The sequence below is a fragment of the Puccinia triticina genome, chromosome 15A (genome assembly GCF_026914185.1).
Source record: "Puccinia triticina chromosome 15A, complete sequence".
NCBI lineage: Eukaryota > Fungi > Basidiomycota > Pucciniomycetes > Pucciniales > Pucciniaceae > Puccinia > Puccinia triticina.
Genome location: NC_070572.1, coordinates 4104040 through 4120227, shown reverse-complemented (window position 1 = coordinate 4120227; position 16188 = coordinate 4104040). Strand labels below are relative to the sequence as shown.

The window sequence follows — 16188 nt, the reverse complement described above, 5'->3', positions numbered from 1 at the left end:
GGGACGGCGTCCCCCCTCCACAAAGAGAGGGTCTTAGTTAAGTTAGGGCTCGAGACGACTAAAATCAGCGTATGGGCAATGAGACTCCGGGCCCGTTTAACTAATGTTGCCACGTTCACCGAGTCAACTTGGACATCTCGTTCTCCGTTGACCTATCTCTCTATGCCAAACTGATGCCTGTTCTCTCTACATGCAAAGGCATCTGACCTTCAGAGTTCATTGATTCACTAAATAAGCTTGCACGCAGGGTGGTCTTCACATTCGAACCAGATGACATCTTGCTGGTTTCGACGGGCGAAGCCAAGGATGGATTGAGAATCCACGGGTAAATGCTTCATAGTCAGTTGAGACGTCGCTAGGAATTCTGATATGTAATGGGACTTTGCCGTTACAGGGTTATGCTCACTTACGGCTGGTTCGCTCTCAAGCCTGAACTGTTTGGCTCCACCTACCGCGTCGAGTCAAATATGAACAACCACATCCATGTCGTAGTCTCTACTCAAGCATTTGCACGCGCTGTTTGCCAGACCTCAAGTTCTCCCACTGAGATCGTTATTCGGTTGGCAAGGTTGGGGAGTACACCGTACATGAGTTTTCTGGCCAAAACAGCCGTGTGTTAACTCGTTCGAACTTATCAAAGTCCCTCCGAGGGGGGCCCGAAGGGCCCTCCGCAGGAGGGACTTACACCTAAGCGGTGAAAGCTGGGGTGGCAGGAACAGAAAATCTGCCTCAATGCCAGGTCTTTATTTTTGAATCAGTTTTAAACCCCCACCTCAAAGGTTTCCTGCATGGTGTGTTGGAGCAAATGATACCTAAGAAGCATGGCTTCATTCCTATCCTAGCTTAACAAAGCCTCTTGGGCAGAGGGTACGGGGACCCCGCCCGGAGGGCTCTCCGTAGGAGAGGTGAGTTTTGTCTTGATTAAGCAGGAGCAGAAAGGATCTGCTACACTAAAAATCCCAACTAATATAAAAAAACTGAATACACAGAGTTGTAGGTTCTGTTCTTGCAAGGAATTTGAGCCACTTGTCTATCTTGTAGCCACAAAAACAACTCCTGGAGTCCCAAACAAGTGGAGCCTCATTTGGAAGACTTGTGCATTTTTGATCTTTTGAAAAGGTCAACAGATTGTGATAGAAAAAAACTGAGTAGACCAAATTGTAGAGAAAGAAAAGTAGCATAGGGTACAGATAGGGAATATTAGTGGAGAGGCTGGGGGAGGAGCTATAAATTTTTTAAAAACCTCTCAGCCAAATGAACTTTCTGCTCCCGCGTAGAATTTGGGATAATGCACAAGTCCCTCCCTGCAGGAGAAGCGGCTTTGCTGCCAGCCACAGCGCTCCCACCAGGGGGACTTGTGTTAAGTTAGATTCCTATCATTTCCCCATTCCTTCAGCCCTAAGGCTGGGCCCTGGGTGATACCCAATGCCTGGAGGCCATCCCGCGCTGGTGCCCTGCGGATATACCCAAGGTTGGGTATCTAATTACCTACTCCCGGGCACTATCCGTTGGATATCGGGTACCTCCCGCAGGGACCAACTGTCCTACTGGTTCAGGCCGTAGTATCTTGTCAATGAAAAAAAGAGAAGGTATGATGCACGGCAATTTTGAAGAAAAACAGCTGTTCATGTAACACTTTGCTAACCCGGGACAAATGCTCAATCAAGAACAGAGCCTATGTGTGAGCTTTTATCTCGCAAACATCAGAAGATGTCCAGTTACAAACTTAACTAAGTCCCTCCCCTGCCTGAGGCTTTGCCCAAGGGACTTATGCCCTATCAGGAATTCTCGCGTGAGCCTATTCTGAGTTTTGGTGGTACTTTTCTTTGATTCACCAAAACTCAACCTAGACAATTAGCTACCAATTCAAAAATCTAGTTGATGATTTGCCTACATCATACCTTTCTTCTGATACAATTTGGAACCATCTGCTCCTTGTCTTTGTGCTGATTTTATTTTTCAAAAACGCCCCAAAAACTGATTTCCCCAGGTTCGGAGCGGATCACGAAACAATCAGTCCATGCGCAATCATCATCTCTGATACAACGTTATATGAGTACGTGCACACTTCTTTTTTTCAGTTTTTTTTTCTACTGACTCTCTAGCTTCAATCACTGGCTTCTTAGTTCCAGTTGTTCACTCCCACCACCAATCATAATCCTGACAATCCTTCCAACGCACAAAGTTGAACCGAGTCAGCTACCGGCAAGAAAATGTGCCTAGAAAACTTACCACCGCTCTCAGAACAAGCCAAAAAGGTCGTCTTCATTGATAGAGTCATGTACGCGTACAATCTGGACCCAAAACCTATCTCGAGAACGAATCACCCAAGATCAAATCAAATTGTTGGTTGTGGGGGGCGCCTGTTGGATGGGCATCAACCATTCTCATTATCAACACAATCAAGAACCTTGTACAGAAGACAACCAACGGTAAGGCTTGCTGGAGCGCCTACATATTGTCAGAGGTAAGTATTCTTAGATATTGGCTTTTCATTCATGCCTGTTTGTTCTGACTGGACAGGCAAAACATGTTATTGCTGCAGAAGGTGGCGCACACGGTCAATTCCCTCAGGGGAATTATTACAACTCAAAGAAGATCACGCCCGCCTTTTTCTCTGACGAAGAAAAAGCGGCTTGCATGGAACAGCACGTCACACATGATATGCCCTTCCAGCATAACCTTATCCTCCATAAGGTACAAAAAGAACGACCAGCAGCTACAAAATCACAAGCCACCAACACAGCCTCAGGTTCGAGTGGAAAAAGGAAAGAAAAACACGCGGCCACAAGTGGAAGCAACTTGGGTATTCTAGTTTACGATTCAGACACCTCAGATTCCAATACCGCTCTAGCGGGATTGGTGAAGAAAAAACATCTAAATAACGGAGACGATCTGCTCACACGGAAAACCAAAGCAAGTCCTGCGGAAACTGAAGACGTTGAAGAAGAGCTTGATCGTAAAAACCGCCCTCACATGATTGCCGCCACCGTCTGTTTGATGGTCGCTTTTGGGGCTAACCGTTGCAATAACGCCCTTCAGATCCAAAACACGGTCGTTTAGCTTGCATGCGGTGTGACGGAAAGAGTTAGCAGTTATCTCAACTACATCAGTCTTTCTTCATCCCGCCAAACAGCCCATTGAGCCCTCAATTCACTTGGAAAAATCACAGAGAGGACTGTTGTCAAGAAGATGGCAAAGTCAAATGCCCCTCTAGCGCCCATTATATGCATGAACAACCTTGATTTTGAGGATTCCATCCACGAGAAATTGGTCAAAAAAACTACTCAGATGTTTCATGGAACCTGGGGCTACCTTCATGTTCCGGACCGTCGACTCATTGACCAGTTTGAACCACAAGACTTTTCCCTTGAAAGTTTCAAGGCGGCAGTCCAAAAATGGCTGGAGATGAAGGTTCAACCATTGTGGTTTCTTCCAGACTCCGCTTCTGCCCCACACTTCCAAGTGGTACTCAAAAGCCAGATCACTTGTGTCCTACTCGACTTTCTAGCCATTCCACAAGACAAACAATATAAATTGAACAAGGATCTGCCTGCAATTGATCCAATCAATGTCAAAGAACCTGATGTAACAATGTTCAAGCTCATGATTGCATCGGACAACTCTACTGATGGGGTGAGCGAGGTCCTTGAAGGGCTTTTGCGCCAAACAGATCTAAGCTTGACAGAGTTTTTCTCGTGCCTTCAGGTTATCAATGGGGACCTTGCCACCTGTATGAATGTTGAAAGTCTGAGGGCCCAACAAAAGCCCAGTGGTCATGTTGAAGAAGATCTTTCTGCCGTCGTCACTCTCCTTGGGGCCTCTCATGTTCTTTGGAATGTTGCACAGGCATTTTTTCTTCTTCATTTCACAGGACGTGATGTTGTTGGACCTTTGGCAAAGCCGGAATATCAAACGTGAGGTCTCTAGAGGTGATTTTATTCCTGAAGGTATCCACCACTGTGAAAAAAACTCTAGAAACTGGTGTCAGTTGACATGCCAGATCCAGGCCGATACAATGCCACATATCTGAGTTTGTCCAGCTTTATTCCTGGTTGAATCCATGTATTTTTATGGGTTAGCTCAGCCTAAGCAGTATGTTCAGACTCTGCTTAGCCACACCAGCCACCACACTAACTTTGTGCACAGTAGTGAGGAGCTGCTCAGCTGGCACAGCAGTAGCACCTAAATACATACAGGCACCCTTTCAAGCGGGAGGCATCCCTCCCTGCCGCATACACCCACCCGCGTGGACCAGGAGGAATCCCTCCCGGTCAACAACATAACACGACCCGGAGGAATCCCTCCTGCCCCTGGTCAACAAGGCAAGACAACAGGCGACCGGGCGGAATCCCTCCCGGTCGACAGTTATATACAACTGTCTCGACTGGGAGGACTCCCTCCCGGTCGACATCATCACACAACTGTCGACCGGGCGGACTCCCTCCCGGTCGACAGTTATATACACTGTCTGGACTGGGGGACTCCCTCCCGGTCAACAACATCACACAACTGTCGCGACAGTTGTGTGGTGATGTCGACCGGGAGAGAGTCCGCCCGGTCGCCTGTTGTGTGATGATGTCGACCGGGAGGGATTCCTCCCAGTCCAGACAGTTGTACATAACTGTTGACCGGGAGGGAGTCCGCCCGGTCGACAGTTGTGTGGTGATGTCGACCAGGAGGGAGTCCGCCCGGTCGACAGTTGTATATAACTGTTGACCGGGAGGGAGTCCGCCTGGTCAACAGTTGTGTGATGATGTCGACCGGGAGGGAGTCCTCCCAGTCCAGACAGTTGTATATAACTGTCGACCGGGAGGGATTCCGCCCGGTCGCCTGTTGTCTTGCCTTGTTTACCAGGGGCAGGAGGGATTCCTCCGGGTCGTGTTATGTTGTTGACCGGGAGGGATTCCTCCTGGTCCACGCGGGTGGGTGTATGCGGCAGGGAGGGATGCCTCCCGCTTGAAAGGGTACCTGTATGTATTTAGGTGCTACTGCTGTGCCAGCTGAGCAGCTCCACACTAACTGTGCACAAAGTTAGTGTGGTGGCTGGTGTGGCTGAGCAGAGGCTTAGCTCAAACTGCCAAGCAACTTTGGAAAAATTCCAGGAGGGATTCATTTTTTAAGAGGCTTGTTTAAATGGAGACTGAACTCGAGTATGCCGCATGTCAACTGACAGGGGTTTCTCCAGATTTTTTCATAGTGTGCACTATCAAATGTTTGAATCCCTCGACTAAAAGCTTTGCGCTCTCCGGATCGCAGTTCAAGCATAAACATTTTGTAAACTTGTTTTGTTCCTTGCGCAATCATTCAAGTTTGACGCTTGGGTCATTCTCATCTAACGGCATGTATCCCAATCTGTACAGATCATCAGTCTTTCCGAGTGACAGTTGATTTATTAATAAGGAAACTTACAAATTATCCAACGACATCGCAATACAAAGACAGACCGGAGTGATGGCAAATGCATCCTGTCAGCCTACGTGATGCCAAGGATATTATCCTTCTAGCTAAACGTGGTGCAAAGCAAAAGATTAGAGTTATAAAACTCTAAGACAAGGTTATAAGGGTTAATTCCAACGTAATTGTTGGGAATTATGGCGTAAGAATAAGGCAATTTGGGCCAATTTGGGCCAATTTTGACGTAATAAAATGAATATAATTAATTTTAAGAGGGGCCTAATAAATCAGGGGTGTTTAATCCCTCTAGAATGAAGAACTGGGGCCTGTAAACAGGGGTGTTTCAAATCCCAGAAAGAAATGGCAGAGAATCTCAAGAGAAGGGGCTTAAACTTACTAGTATAAGACCCTAGAGTCACTTGAGGTTCTTCAGGCGTGAAGTTGGGCAGTTGGAGGCGCTCAGAGGAGGTAATCTTGAGGGCAGGGTGGTTACTGGACAGCTTCAGGGCGGAAATTGGGGCTAAAAATCACGCAAGTAGGTATTTTACCTGGCAAATCACAGGCTATTGAGGCTGTTGAAGGCGGGTAAAATTCTAGTAGGTAATGTAAAGCTGGGGAATCTCCTTTTGGGCGGAGAAAGGGCCCTTTTTATAGCCTAGGCAGGCCTCCAGGGGCGCCCAGGGGACATGGGGAAACTTGTGGGCGCATTCTGAGGCAATTTGGTTGCGCTAGAAGGCGCTGTGGGTCGTGGAACCTTGGGGCTTGGATACAAGGGTTGCCAAGGACCATTTACAGAGGTTCTGCGTGATTTTACACATGCCTTACACGTCATGGGGGCTGGTTTGGGGGTTCTGTGACGCTCATTTCCGTGGAAATGTGCCACAGAAGGTACTAGAACTGGCTTCTGTGCACTTGTACACGTGCAATCAGTGCTTCATACATGTTCTGGAGGCGCTTATTAAGTGCTCCAGTTCATTTGACCCCTTCTACATATTTACTACAGTTGTAATCTACGTGTAGTGAGGCTTGGGAGAAGCTGGGGCGCTTTCTAGTGTCTCCTGAGCACGCTAAAAGAGTTCTTATCAGTCTAGAATGTTTTTATATTGAATGACGTGTTAATTACATCTTGTTTGGTGACTAATTACATGTGTACAAGACCTATAAAACATGTAATATTGCGATTGGGGTCTATTCTGGCCCATTCTTACTTACTGGTAGCCTGAGCGCTTTGGTTGCGGGCTAGTTTATGCATTATGCATATATGTACACCATGCACGCGGGCTTGAGCTCTAGGCAACAGAGCACGCGGGCTTGGGTGTGCCACGCAACAAATAAAGCCATCTTTTAAACTATACACAACACCTCAGTTACGTCACTGAAAATGGGTGTATACATATGTACTTATATATATATATGCATGCAAGTGCATTCACGCGGGGAGTGATGCACTTGCGTAAACTTTGAAGTTAGTTTACACAAGGAAGGGATAATAATTAAGGGTACGTGTAAGTGAGGTACCCTAGGTTATTTTACCCCTAGAATCAGAATCTTCTATAATATTTTGCTTATTAATTACATAAAGCTAAGTAATCAATTATTTATATGTGTATTTTAATGTTTTTGCGTAGTTTTACATATGTAAAAGTAATAATGTCTCTTTCATATGTAAAACTACTTTTTATATTTTTATTTGTATATTGTCACGGTGGCTCTGCCATAGTAGCCAGCTGTCACATCCATACAATTGTCATCAGTCTGCTTCTGCGGAGTGTTGAAATCACTTGTTTTATTCTTCCCATTCCTCCAGTGCGTCTTGACAAACATTACACCTAGCCCCGGATTTCCATCACCACAGCCAAATCTCCCAATCAACTGGCAAATTGATGAAGGATCCCCTCTTCCAACATGGACAACACTCCGTACCCTTTTCCAGTTCTGCCCTAATCCAAGAGCCATTGTGCACGAGATGATGGGGAGACACAATTTTTCAAACCCCTCAATGATCTCAATCTTATCCATGTTGTCTGTGCAAGAATGGTATCGCCAGGAGAAGGTACTTTCAGGGTCCAGGTGGCCAGCTTGAATCTCACAAGCATTGTGGATAGCCCGAAGGACTTGCCAAGTCAAATTGCGTGTCGGTGCGTAAATCAGAGTTGGTGGAATCTTTCCATCTGGGATCATGCTTCTGGGACCAAAAAGTCTCTTGAGGTCGTTACAAGATCCAAGAGAACATTGCATTGGAACTCGGACCAAACAAATCTCCAGGCAGTTTGCCCTGTATTTTTTCCATGTTTTTGGGCAATATCTTCAAACTATTCAGGATTTTCTCAATTGCAATAGGTTGGCAGGTTGCAAATAAGAGAAGAATTGGTACGCCGTATGTTGCAAGGAGCCTGGCACCTAAATCCCCGTAGGACGGCCGGAAGATTCCTTGGTCTTGGATTTTCATGTGAGAGCTGATCTTTTTTCCAAGCCCACTTGCAACTAAACCCCACACATAGACCATATGCGCTTTGTCAATAACTGTCAACACCAATTTAGACTGAAACTTGCAATCAAAAAACACCCTTTGGAACATCCCATTGTTCAAAAGAACCTCGGGGCTCTGTTTTTTGAAAGTTCTAAATCAGTCATGAGTGCCTCAGCAAACTTTTTTGGATAGCAAAGTCAACTGACCAGGTAGAAAAAGCCGAAGCCCCCTCTAACAACTTGTGCTTCAATTTTGGGTGTTAAATTCATCTTGGTCAAGTTCACGGCCTTGATGTTGACAGCTTTTTTCTCCAAAACCTTTGTTTACAAGCAAATTAGCTCTAATGTTGTACACATCACTCATTTATCTGGGACCAACTCACTTGGTTATTGCCAGGGGAATCTAAAGGATTCAAAACAAGCACAATAGGTTTTCTGTAGGCAGGAAAGAGACAATAGTATACCTTGCCGATCCTTGTTTTACCAAAACCAGTCCCAGCAAGCGTAAAAGTATGCTTGCCACGGACCAAGCTGACCACAGTTTCCATCTGAATTGGTTTCAGGGGTTCTGTGTAAAATTTGGCGTTCATTGTTGTAATGTGTTCCTCAAGTTTCTCACGAGACATTCTTTGGAGATCCTCACACAACACCAGTTTCAACTGTACATTTTCCTGTTGAGACATGTTGAGAGCATTGAGTTCGTTATGGTCATTCTCATCGGTTGTTGGCATAGCTGAATAAGTTTGGATGTGTTCGGGTGCACTCAATTGATATCTCTTTGATTGTTCTTTGGTTGTTCTTTACTCGCCACAACTTGTGATTCTGTTCTTATGTTTGCAATGACAATCCACATGTTTTTTTCTCACTTGAAACATTTTTTTGGCCACACTTTGATGACCATGCGCGGGGATAGCCTTGATCAGGCTTGCTAGTCTTGATCAATACTCAAAGCGGTCGATTTTTTGGCGCTAAGTAATAGGATGGTCTGTGCTCATAAATCCCGGTGGTATGCTGGGATATGATAGTCATTTTCCTTTTATTTGAGATTTTACAAAAAAAATTGAACAAAGATACAAAGAATGGTAAAAATATAACAAATAAGGGGATGAGGAGGCGCATCAGAAAAAATAAGTTTCAAGGACAAAGGATGAGATCTGTGGGAGTGATGAGGAATATAACGTTTTCCCGGATCAAATATCCGGAAGTCTCACGCAAGAATTCTTGATAGGGCATAAGTCCCTCCGGCAAAGCCTCAGGCAGGACTTAGTTAAGTTTGGTCCAGTTAGGTCATTGAGCAGCTGTCCTCTTGCTGTACATGACCAGTCTGCATTGGTCATCAAAAGGTTCGAATCCCCTTGATGACCACTCAGACCGGTCATCCAGCAGCTTGAGTCTAGTACTGGATGACGGGTTTGTACCAATCATCGGCAGAACTCACGCCCCTCCATGACTGGTAGAGTACATACAAACCGGTCATGGAGAGGCTTGAGTCGCGTTGAGACCTCTCAATGACCGGTCAGACAGGTCATCGAGAGGGTTATTGCCACCATTGCATATTTGATTCAAATTTCTATCTTTTTTTTTTTTTCTTTCAGCAACACTCTCTGTCTCTTGCAATGAAAAGTTGGTCTCCGACCTTCTCCAAGACTTCTCCCAAGTCATTTACCCAAGATATCCGCTTGGGTAAAAATCCCCCAAAAAAAATCCGCGCTCCGACCGACCGGGTCAGATCGTTGGGTATACCCAATTGGCCTTGGGTCGGGGCCCAGCCCTATTCAGCCCTACGTTCTTACTTTTCCGGGTGCTTCAAAGGCAAAAATGATTGAGGAATGCACTGGAAACCTGAGAGACCATAAACTCACATGCTCACTGACAGTTGAATGAGGTCAACGTACAAAGCAAGATTAGCTAAGAAAACTGAACATGATGTGTCATCAATCTGCCTAACCTTGAAGGTAAAAAAAGGATTCAAGCCTATCCGAGGGCACTTTATAGATTTACTCAACCCTCCACCTAAGAAGGGAGTTGGATGATTTACTGCTCCGATTACAGGTTGAAGAAATTGGATAATAAATTTTTTGAAAATGTGGTCCTCTCCGCAACATGGAGATCTTTCATTTGGTCAAAAAAAAAAGGAAAGAATTTGCTAAGTTGAGGGAGGGACTGGCAGATTACTGAGAATTTTGGGAATTTGGCAAAAAATCAAGTTCCTCCTGTGCCAACATTCACCGCTTGCGGGCAAGTCCCTCCTGCGGAGGTCGCGTGCGCGCGACCTCCTCGGAGGGACTGCGTTAAGTTCGTAACTCGTTACTTGATCGGTAATCTTTTGTCTCTTGGCGTTTGATTTCATGGATTTGAAGGGACGGAGTGGTGTGGAATTCCAAGTTGAGCAACAAGTGGTGGTGAAGGTCTTGAAGCCTCCGGCCGACCTCAAGGACCTTCCAGAACTCAAGATCCCCAGGGCCACACCCGACGTGAGCCGCCAAACCTCTGTGCCCACAGACCGTTATACTCTAGCGGATTATCTGCGCTTGACTGCGTAGACCATCATCGGCCTACCAAATATTAGCGATCTCTGCAAGGCTGCCGAACGGTCAAAGAGCCTCTCAGATTTAATCACCATTTCTGCCAGTCGCAACGGTGGATTTCGACTGGGAATCACTACTGAGCACGCTCGAGTTGAAACGGAATGGCGAGGCTTGCCCTGCTTCCACACCCCATCTAGCCAAGTAGCCCAAGACGGCAAGACTAGCGTGTCTGGGTTATTACTGTTTAGGAAGATCAAATCATGATGTGTTCATAGAACTCAAGGAACACCGAGGTCAACATCCGCATTCTATGAGGTCACTGTCTAATCTCGGGAATTGCTAAGATGTTTGCATGCCTATTTGGGCAAAGTTTCAATGGCATGTTGAGTTACTTCGGCCTCCCAATTAATCAGATCACAACCTGAAAGCTGACCCGGTCACTTAACCAGATATTGGCGAAGGGTGTTGTGTTACTTTATATAACTTTGTTGGTGATAATGCCCAGCTGAGTGGTATTGAGGACGGCAGCGAACGGACGGGCTCGCTGGCTACCTTTTCTTTTTTTTTAAGTGCAGATTTGGTTTGACATTGCGCACTAAGCTCAACCGAAGAGGCACACTCTACCTCCAAGACTGGGACGTACGTACAGCAGAAGAATCCCGGCTGGGTGCAATTATCCCTCGGGTCGTTCACCGTGCCGACAAAAAATGACGGTCCTTTTCTTCAGATGAGAGCTCATTTTGTGACAGTGATCTACTGCAATCATTTGCGGGGTCATCAATAGGGACCCCCGCCGACCGCCAGATTATCAATCAGAACCCGGAGCGCTTCAGTCTCCTACCTGCGATATCCATTGACGGACTCTTGGCTATTACGATGACCTCTGAAACTTACACCACTCACAAGTTCAAGCATTTCCTTGAGTTTGACTTGGTGAGTTACAAACATCTAGGGTTTTTGAGCCTACAACTAATATAAATCCAAGTTTATTAAAGCCAGAGAAACACAGAAACAAAGATCAAGGGTTCCCCCTACAAATCAACCAAATTACAAAAAAAAAATGCAAGGGTTCCCTCTTTCAAAAAAACCAATTACAAAAACACATGCCTTCTAAACACAAAATCCAAACATCACAAACTGGACCCACTATATTCCATCCCTGTCTAGCAGGGGTTAAAATAGTGGGTGGATGGCCCCCAGCGCGCCGCATTGAAGGCATTATGCAAAGGGGGGCCACCGAGTAGAGCCCCTCAAACTGTGCAAGTGCAACAGCGGAGGGGGTTGAGGACGAACCGCACGCTGGAAGTACAGCGGCAGAGGACGCCTGGGGGATTATCCGAACACACAAGGGCACCCCCTTTTATATGCGTTCCACCAGCAAGCTTGCCTCAACTCCGCCCTGCATGCTTCTTGACGACAACGCCACCGCCACCGCCACACCCCTGATGTATGTATACATATCTGACGCGGCACTGACTACGACTCAACAGCTCGTTGCGGTCAAAGCCCCTGGCTCCTTCTCGCCCTCGGCCCAACTCGACGGGCTGTCGCAAGACCAGCAGCTGGCTCAGCAACAGCTCGCCTACGAGCCCCTTGCCCGGATCAAAGGCGCCTCGGCCGTCCCGCTCGACCAGCAGATCTTGAGTGGCAGCGTCCAGGACTACCGCTCCAACCTGGCCATGAGCTTCATTCCCAATGGGATCCATGCGCTCAACGGGCTTCCCCTCGGCGGGAGCATCCCAAACACGGCTGCCGGCTTCCCCCTGGCCCCCACCGCGATGGTCGCTAACGAGTCCGGCGGCACCTTGCTCGACCGCGAAGCCGGCTCAACAACATGCACAGCCCCTCTGCCTCCGATGACGGAGATGCAACTCCTGCTGAAAGAGCTCTCTCGGGAGCCGATGGCGGAAGATGAGAAGCAGCACCAGCAGTACGAGGAGGAGGACCAGCAGCTGGCGGCGGCCGAGTTCCGTCCGCCAGTGACCTACTACACCACCGTCCCGCCACCAATCAACCAGCTCGACCCGCACCGAAGACTGGTCAGTGCGGTCTCCGACCCGGCCCGATTGAGAGAAATCCGCAAACGGTTCGACTCCAACACGCTCAGCCAGGAAGAGATGGACCAGATCGCGAGCGAGCTGCTCGAGGAGATCATCTACCTCTCCTCGGACTACATCGGCCCAGAAGCTCTTCGAGAAGTGCTCGCACCCGATCAAGATGCTCATGCTCGAACGCTATGCGCCCCATCTGGCGATCATCGGCTGCCACAAGAACGGGACCAGGGCGGCGCAGAAGATGATCGACTGTGCGAGCAGCGCCGAGGAGATGCGGCTGATCTCCCAGAACCTGTGTCCCTTCGGCCCCCCGCTCCTGCTCGACTCTCTTGGCAACTACGTGATGCAATGCTGTCTGCGCTTCGGCGCCCCTACATACAACGACTTTGTGGTTGATGCGATTGTCGATCGGTGTTGGGAGGTTGGCCAGACCCGCTTTGGCGCCCGCTCCGTCCGCACCTGTCTCGAGTCCAAGCACGCCTCGCCGCTCCAAATCAAGCGAGTAGCGATCGCGGTGATCCTGAACTCGATCCCGACGAACCCGAACGCGACCTTACTGCCGACCTGGCTGCTCGACTCGTGGGGGCTCCCGGGGAGACACCGGCTGCTAGCCCCGCGCCTGCATCTCGCCCATCCGTGCACTCACAAACTCGCCTCCGTCACCGTGCTCAGGATCATCAACCAGACCTTCGACCCCGCCGCCTCCACCATCCTGCTTGACGCCATCTTTGCCGGCCCCGGGAAACAAGTGCTCGAGGAGATCCTCGCAGACCAAGCCCACGGCGTGGCCCTCATCTCCAAAACTCTCGCCGGACCCGCTGCCGCTCTCGAGGGCTCCCGGAGGCCCGCGATGGCCGAGAAGGTCAAAGACATGCTTGTCGCCTTGCGCGTCCAGCACATCCCTGGTACGCTTCCCTCTCCCAGCCCCCCTCTTTTTTTGTTGTTCTGGCTGACCCGTGGGTTCTGGGACAGCGTACAAGAAGCTGGCCGAGGAGGTCGGCCTGCCCCCGATGACCAGCGCGGGGCCCAGTAGCAGTACAGTTGCGCAAGGCAATAACCTGTACCAACGCGCCTGCAAAAAAGGCCCAACTTTGAGGGCTTATAACTTGTGTAATAATCATGCTACAGTTACATACTGAGTATCTTTTTAAACTACAAAAGTGTGAGAACATGAAAGTATGTGGTAAATACCCAAAGAATGCCTCTAACAACTTGGAAAAAAAAATTGAGGCTTGCTACAGGCTGTCACTAGATATTTTCATGTTCTATTGCTTTGGTAGTTTCCAAAGGTATTTTTGATGTAATTTTGGCATATGTATTACACAAGTTATAAGCCCTCAAAGTTGGGCCTTTTTTGCAGGTGAGTTGGTACAGGTTATTGCCTTGCGCAACTGTAGCAACGGGATGACGAGTGCGGGCGCAGGGGGCAGCATGCCGGTGCGCGTCGGCATGGGCAGCAAGGGCCGGACTCCTATGGCGGCGGGAGGCGACGGCGCTGGCACCCTGTGGTCCTCTTCCTCCGGCACGCCCTCGCCCGGCCCCGCAAAGACTATCAGAACCGCCGCTCGGACCCCCGTCGCTGCTATCGGCCCCAAATTGCCCCTCCTCTCGCCCGCCAAACCCGCGGATCACTTCCTTGTCGCCGCTCCGTCTCCTGCTCCCGCTGCATCGCGCTCCCCCAGCCCCAAGTCTTCTTGACCTTCTCTCTCCCACTCCTTCCTCCCTTCTCCACTCGGTCCTCCGCTGCCCTTGTCTTCCCCCCTTCTGTGGCCCTCTTTTTTTTGTTTGGTGCTTGGTTTTTGTGCCAGTATTATTGTCTCTTTTGTTGATCTATAAGATGGCTTAAACACACTTATTTATTCTGTTTAGTTTATTTTCTCTTTGTTTCTTTCTCTTTCTCTCAGTAAAAGAAAAGGCATACACTCTCTTTAAACAAGACAAATAAAATACATGCATGAATAGATATCAATATATTAATATCTTGACTTGATAGATAGAAGTATTGTGATGTGGTTGAAAAAATGCTATTTGTTTGTGTTTTAGTTTTTCAATGGAGAAACAATAGGTGAGTTCATGTTGGGGCATTTCAAGTCCCCAGCTAAAATTGATCTTGCTGTTTGATAAAATTGGGATCTTAAAAAGCCAAAAAATGGTGGTGAGAGTCCAACTTTCAGCAAGAACTGCAATTACATGAAGTTAATTTTAATTAGAATTTTGCTGGTCCTGGCCCAATGTGAACTGGGATAATGAATAGCAAGATTTTATTTGAAACAAATAGTGCATTAGTAGACTAAATTGATCTCATATGTGTGTCTTGTCTGAAACCAGTCAGGTTTGTAGGTTCAATTCAATTGAATCAGATTTTGCTGCATGGAAAAGGTTTTGGTGGCTGGGGCACTTCATGTGTAATGTTTATGAATCAGACATGCAAGAAGTACAAAAATTCATTCATTCTCATATTTCTAGGGATATTGGCTGTGATGACACATCAAGGCCTTTCCTGATGATTGAGTTTAGGTGTTTGGTGGATGGATTGTATTTGCAGGCGCAGTGCAGGCTTTGGGGGTGAGGTCGTGGGCCCAGAAGTTGCAGATTTTATTAATTATAAAGGAATCTATTTTTAATTTGCTTTTGATCATCATAAATTTGTCATTTCATCATTTGTGTAACCTCCTTGACACATTCATTCATAGATCCTACTACTTTGGTCATTTACTTTGACCTTGCTTATGCTTTGTGTGTATTAATATATGGGCCTTCTGCTTTGAAAGATAATTTATCAAAATTATCCTCTTTAGGTTTGTCACTTTTGCTGTGTTATTGATTGAAATGAATCTTGACCAAGTTTAAAGTCTTAGGATCATTTTGACTTCAGAAAAAATACAAAAATACCACAGGAAATTGACCTTTGCAAAGTGTGGAAGTGTTGATGTGAGGATGACATGTTTGATTTCATTGATGATGTGACTATTTATTTTTATAGAGTGGTGTGAAGTATAGACCCAAATACATTTTTTGGAGGGGGAATTATAAAATAAGTTTAGAATGATCAAATTGGGATCTTCAGCGGCAAAGCCGCTTTGGCCTCTAGTGTTTTTAAAAGCTTCCCCGAATGAACACATATCCAGGTACAAACTCTGTTCTTGTCTGTGACAACGCGGCGATCCATCAGGGCAATCGGGTTCAAGAGCTTTGCAGCAAGGCCGGAGTTTGCATCTACTACCTTCCACCGTACTGTCCCGAGCTCAACCCCATTGAGCTTGGGTTTGCGAATATCAAAGATACGTTGTGAGCCTCTCAAGAACTCAACCATTCTAGGGATCCTGAAGGCACTATCCGTCGCGTCGCTGGCGAGGTTTTGACTGCGGAGATGGCCTACAATGCCTACAAGCATTGTGGCTACTGGGTACCTAACCACTGATCCTCCTCTAGTGTGATCTCCGACCCCTCTGATCTGATTGTTTTATCAATATCAAACTGTATTACAAACCATGTAGCAAAGAGTCTTCTAACCAAAAAATCAGCTACCCAAATTGAAATTAAATCATACAGTTAGCACATCTTGAGCGATCTCAGTGATTCTGAGTAAGTCCGGGTAATTTCAAATGAGTCCTAGTGAATCCCTAGTGGATCCTAGCAAGTGCAAGTGGGAACTTTTTCTGCTACAGTTGGGACGATTGTTCAAAGGATTCTTGGCCCTTTGTTTGATGGGTATTACCCATCAGGACAGTATTTTTCTT

At 47.2% G+C, this 16188-nt stretch overlaps 2 protein-coding genes across 2 annotated transcripts; both read left to right on the top strand.

Moving 5' to 3' along the window:
• Positions 1-398: 398 nt before the first annotated feature.
• PtA15_15A412 (uncharacterized protein) lies at positions 399-620 on the top strand (the record flags this gene model as incomplete). Its single annotated transcript, XM_053163616.1, has 1 exon — positions 399-620. The coding sequence occupies one exon, from the start codon at positions 399-401 to the stop codon at positions 618-620; it is 222 nt and encodes a 73-aa protein (XP_053027573.1).
• Positions 621-10214: 9594 nt separating this feature from the next.
• On the top strand, positions 10215-10658 carry PtA15_15A411 (uncharacterized protein; the record flags this gene model as incomplete). Its single annotated transcript, XM_053163615.1, has 2 exons — positions 10215-10340; positions 10410-10658. 2 exons carry the CDS (start codon positions 10215-10217, stop codon positions 10656-10658), a joined length of 375 nt encoding a protein of 124 aa, XP_053027572.1.
• Positions 10659-16188: the final 5530 nt, after the last annotated feature.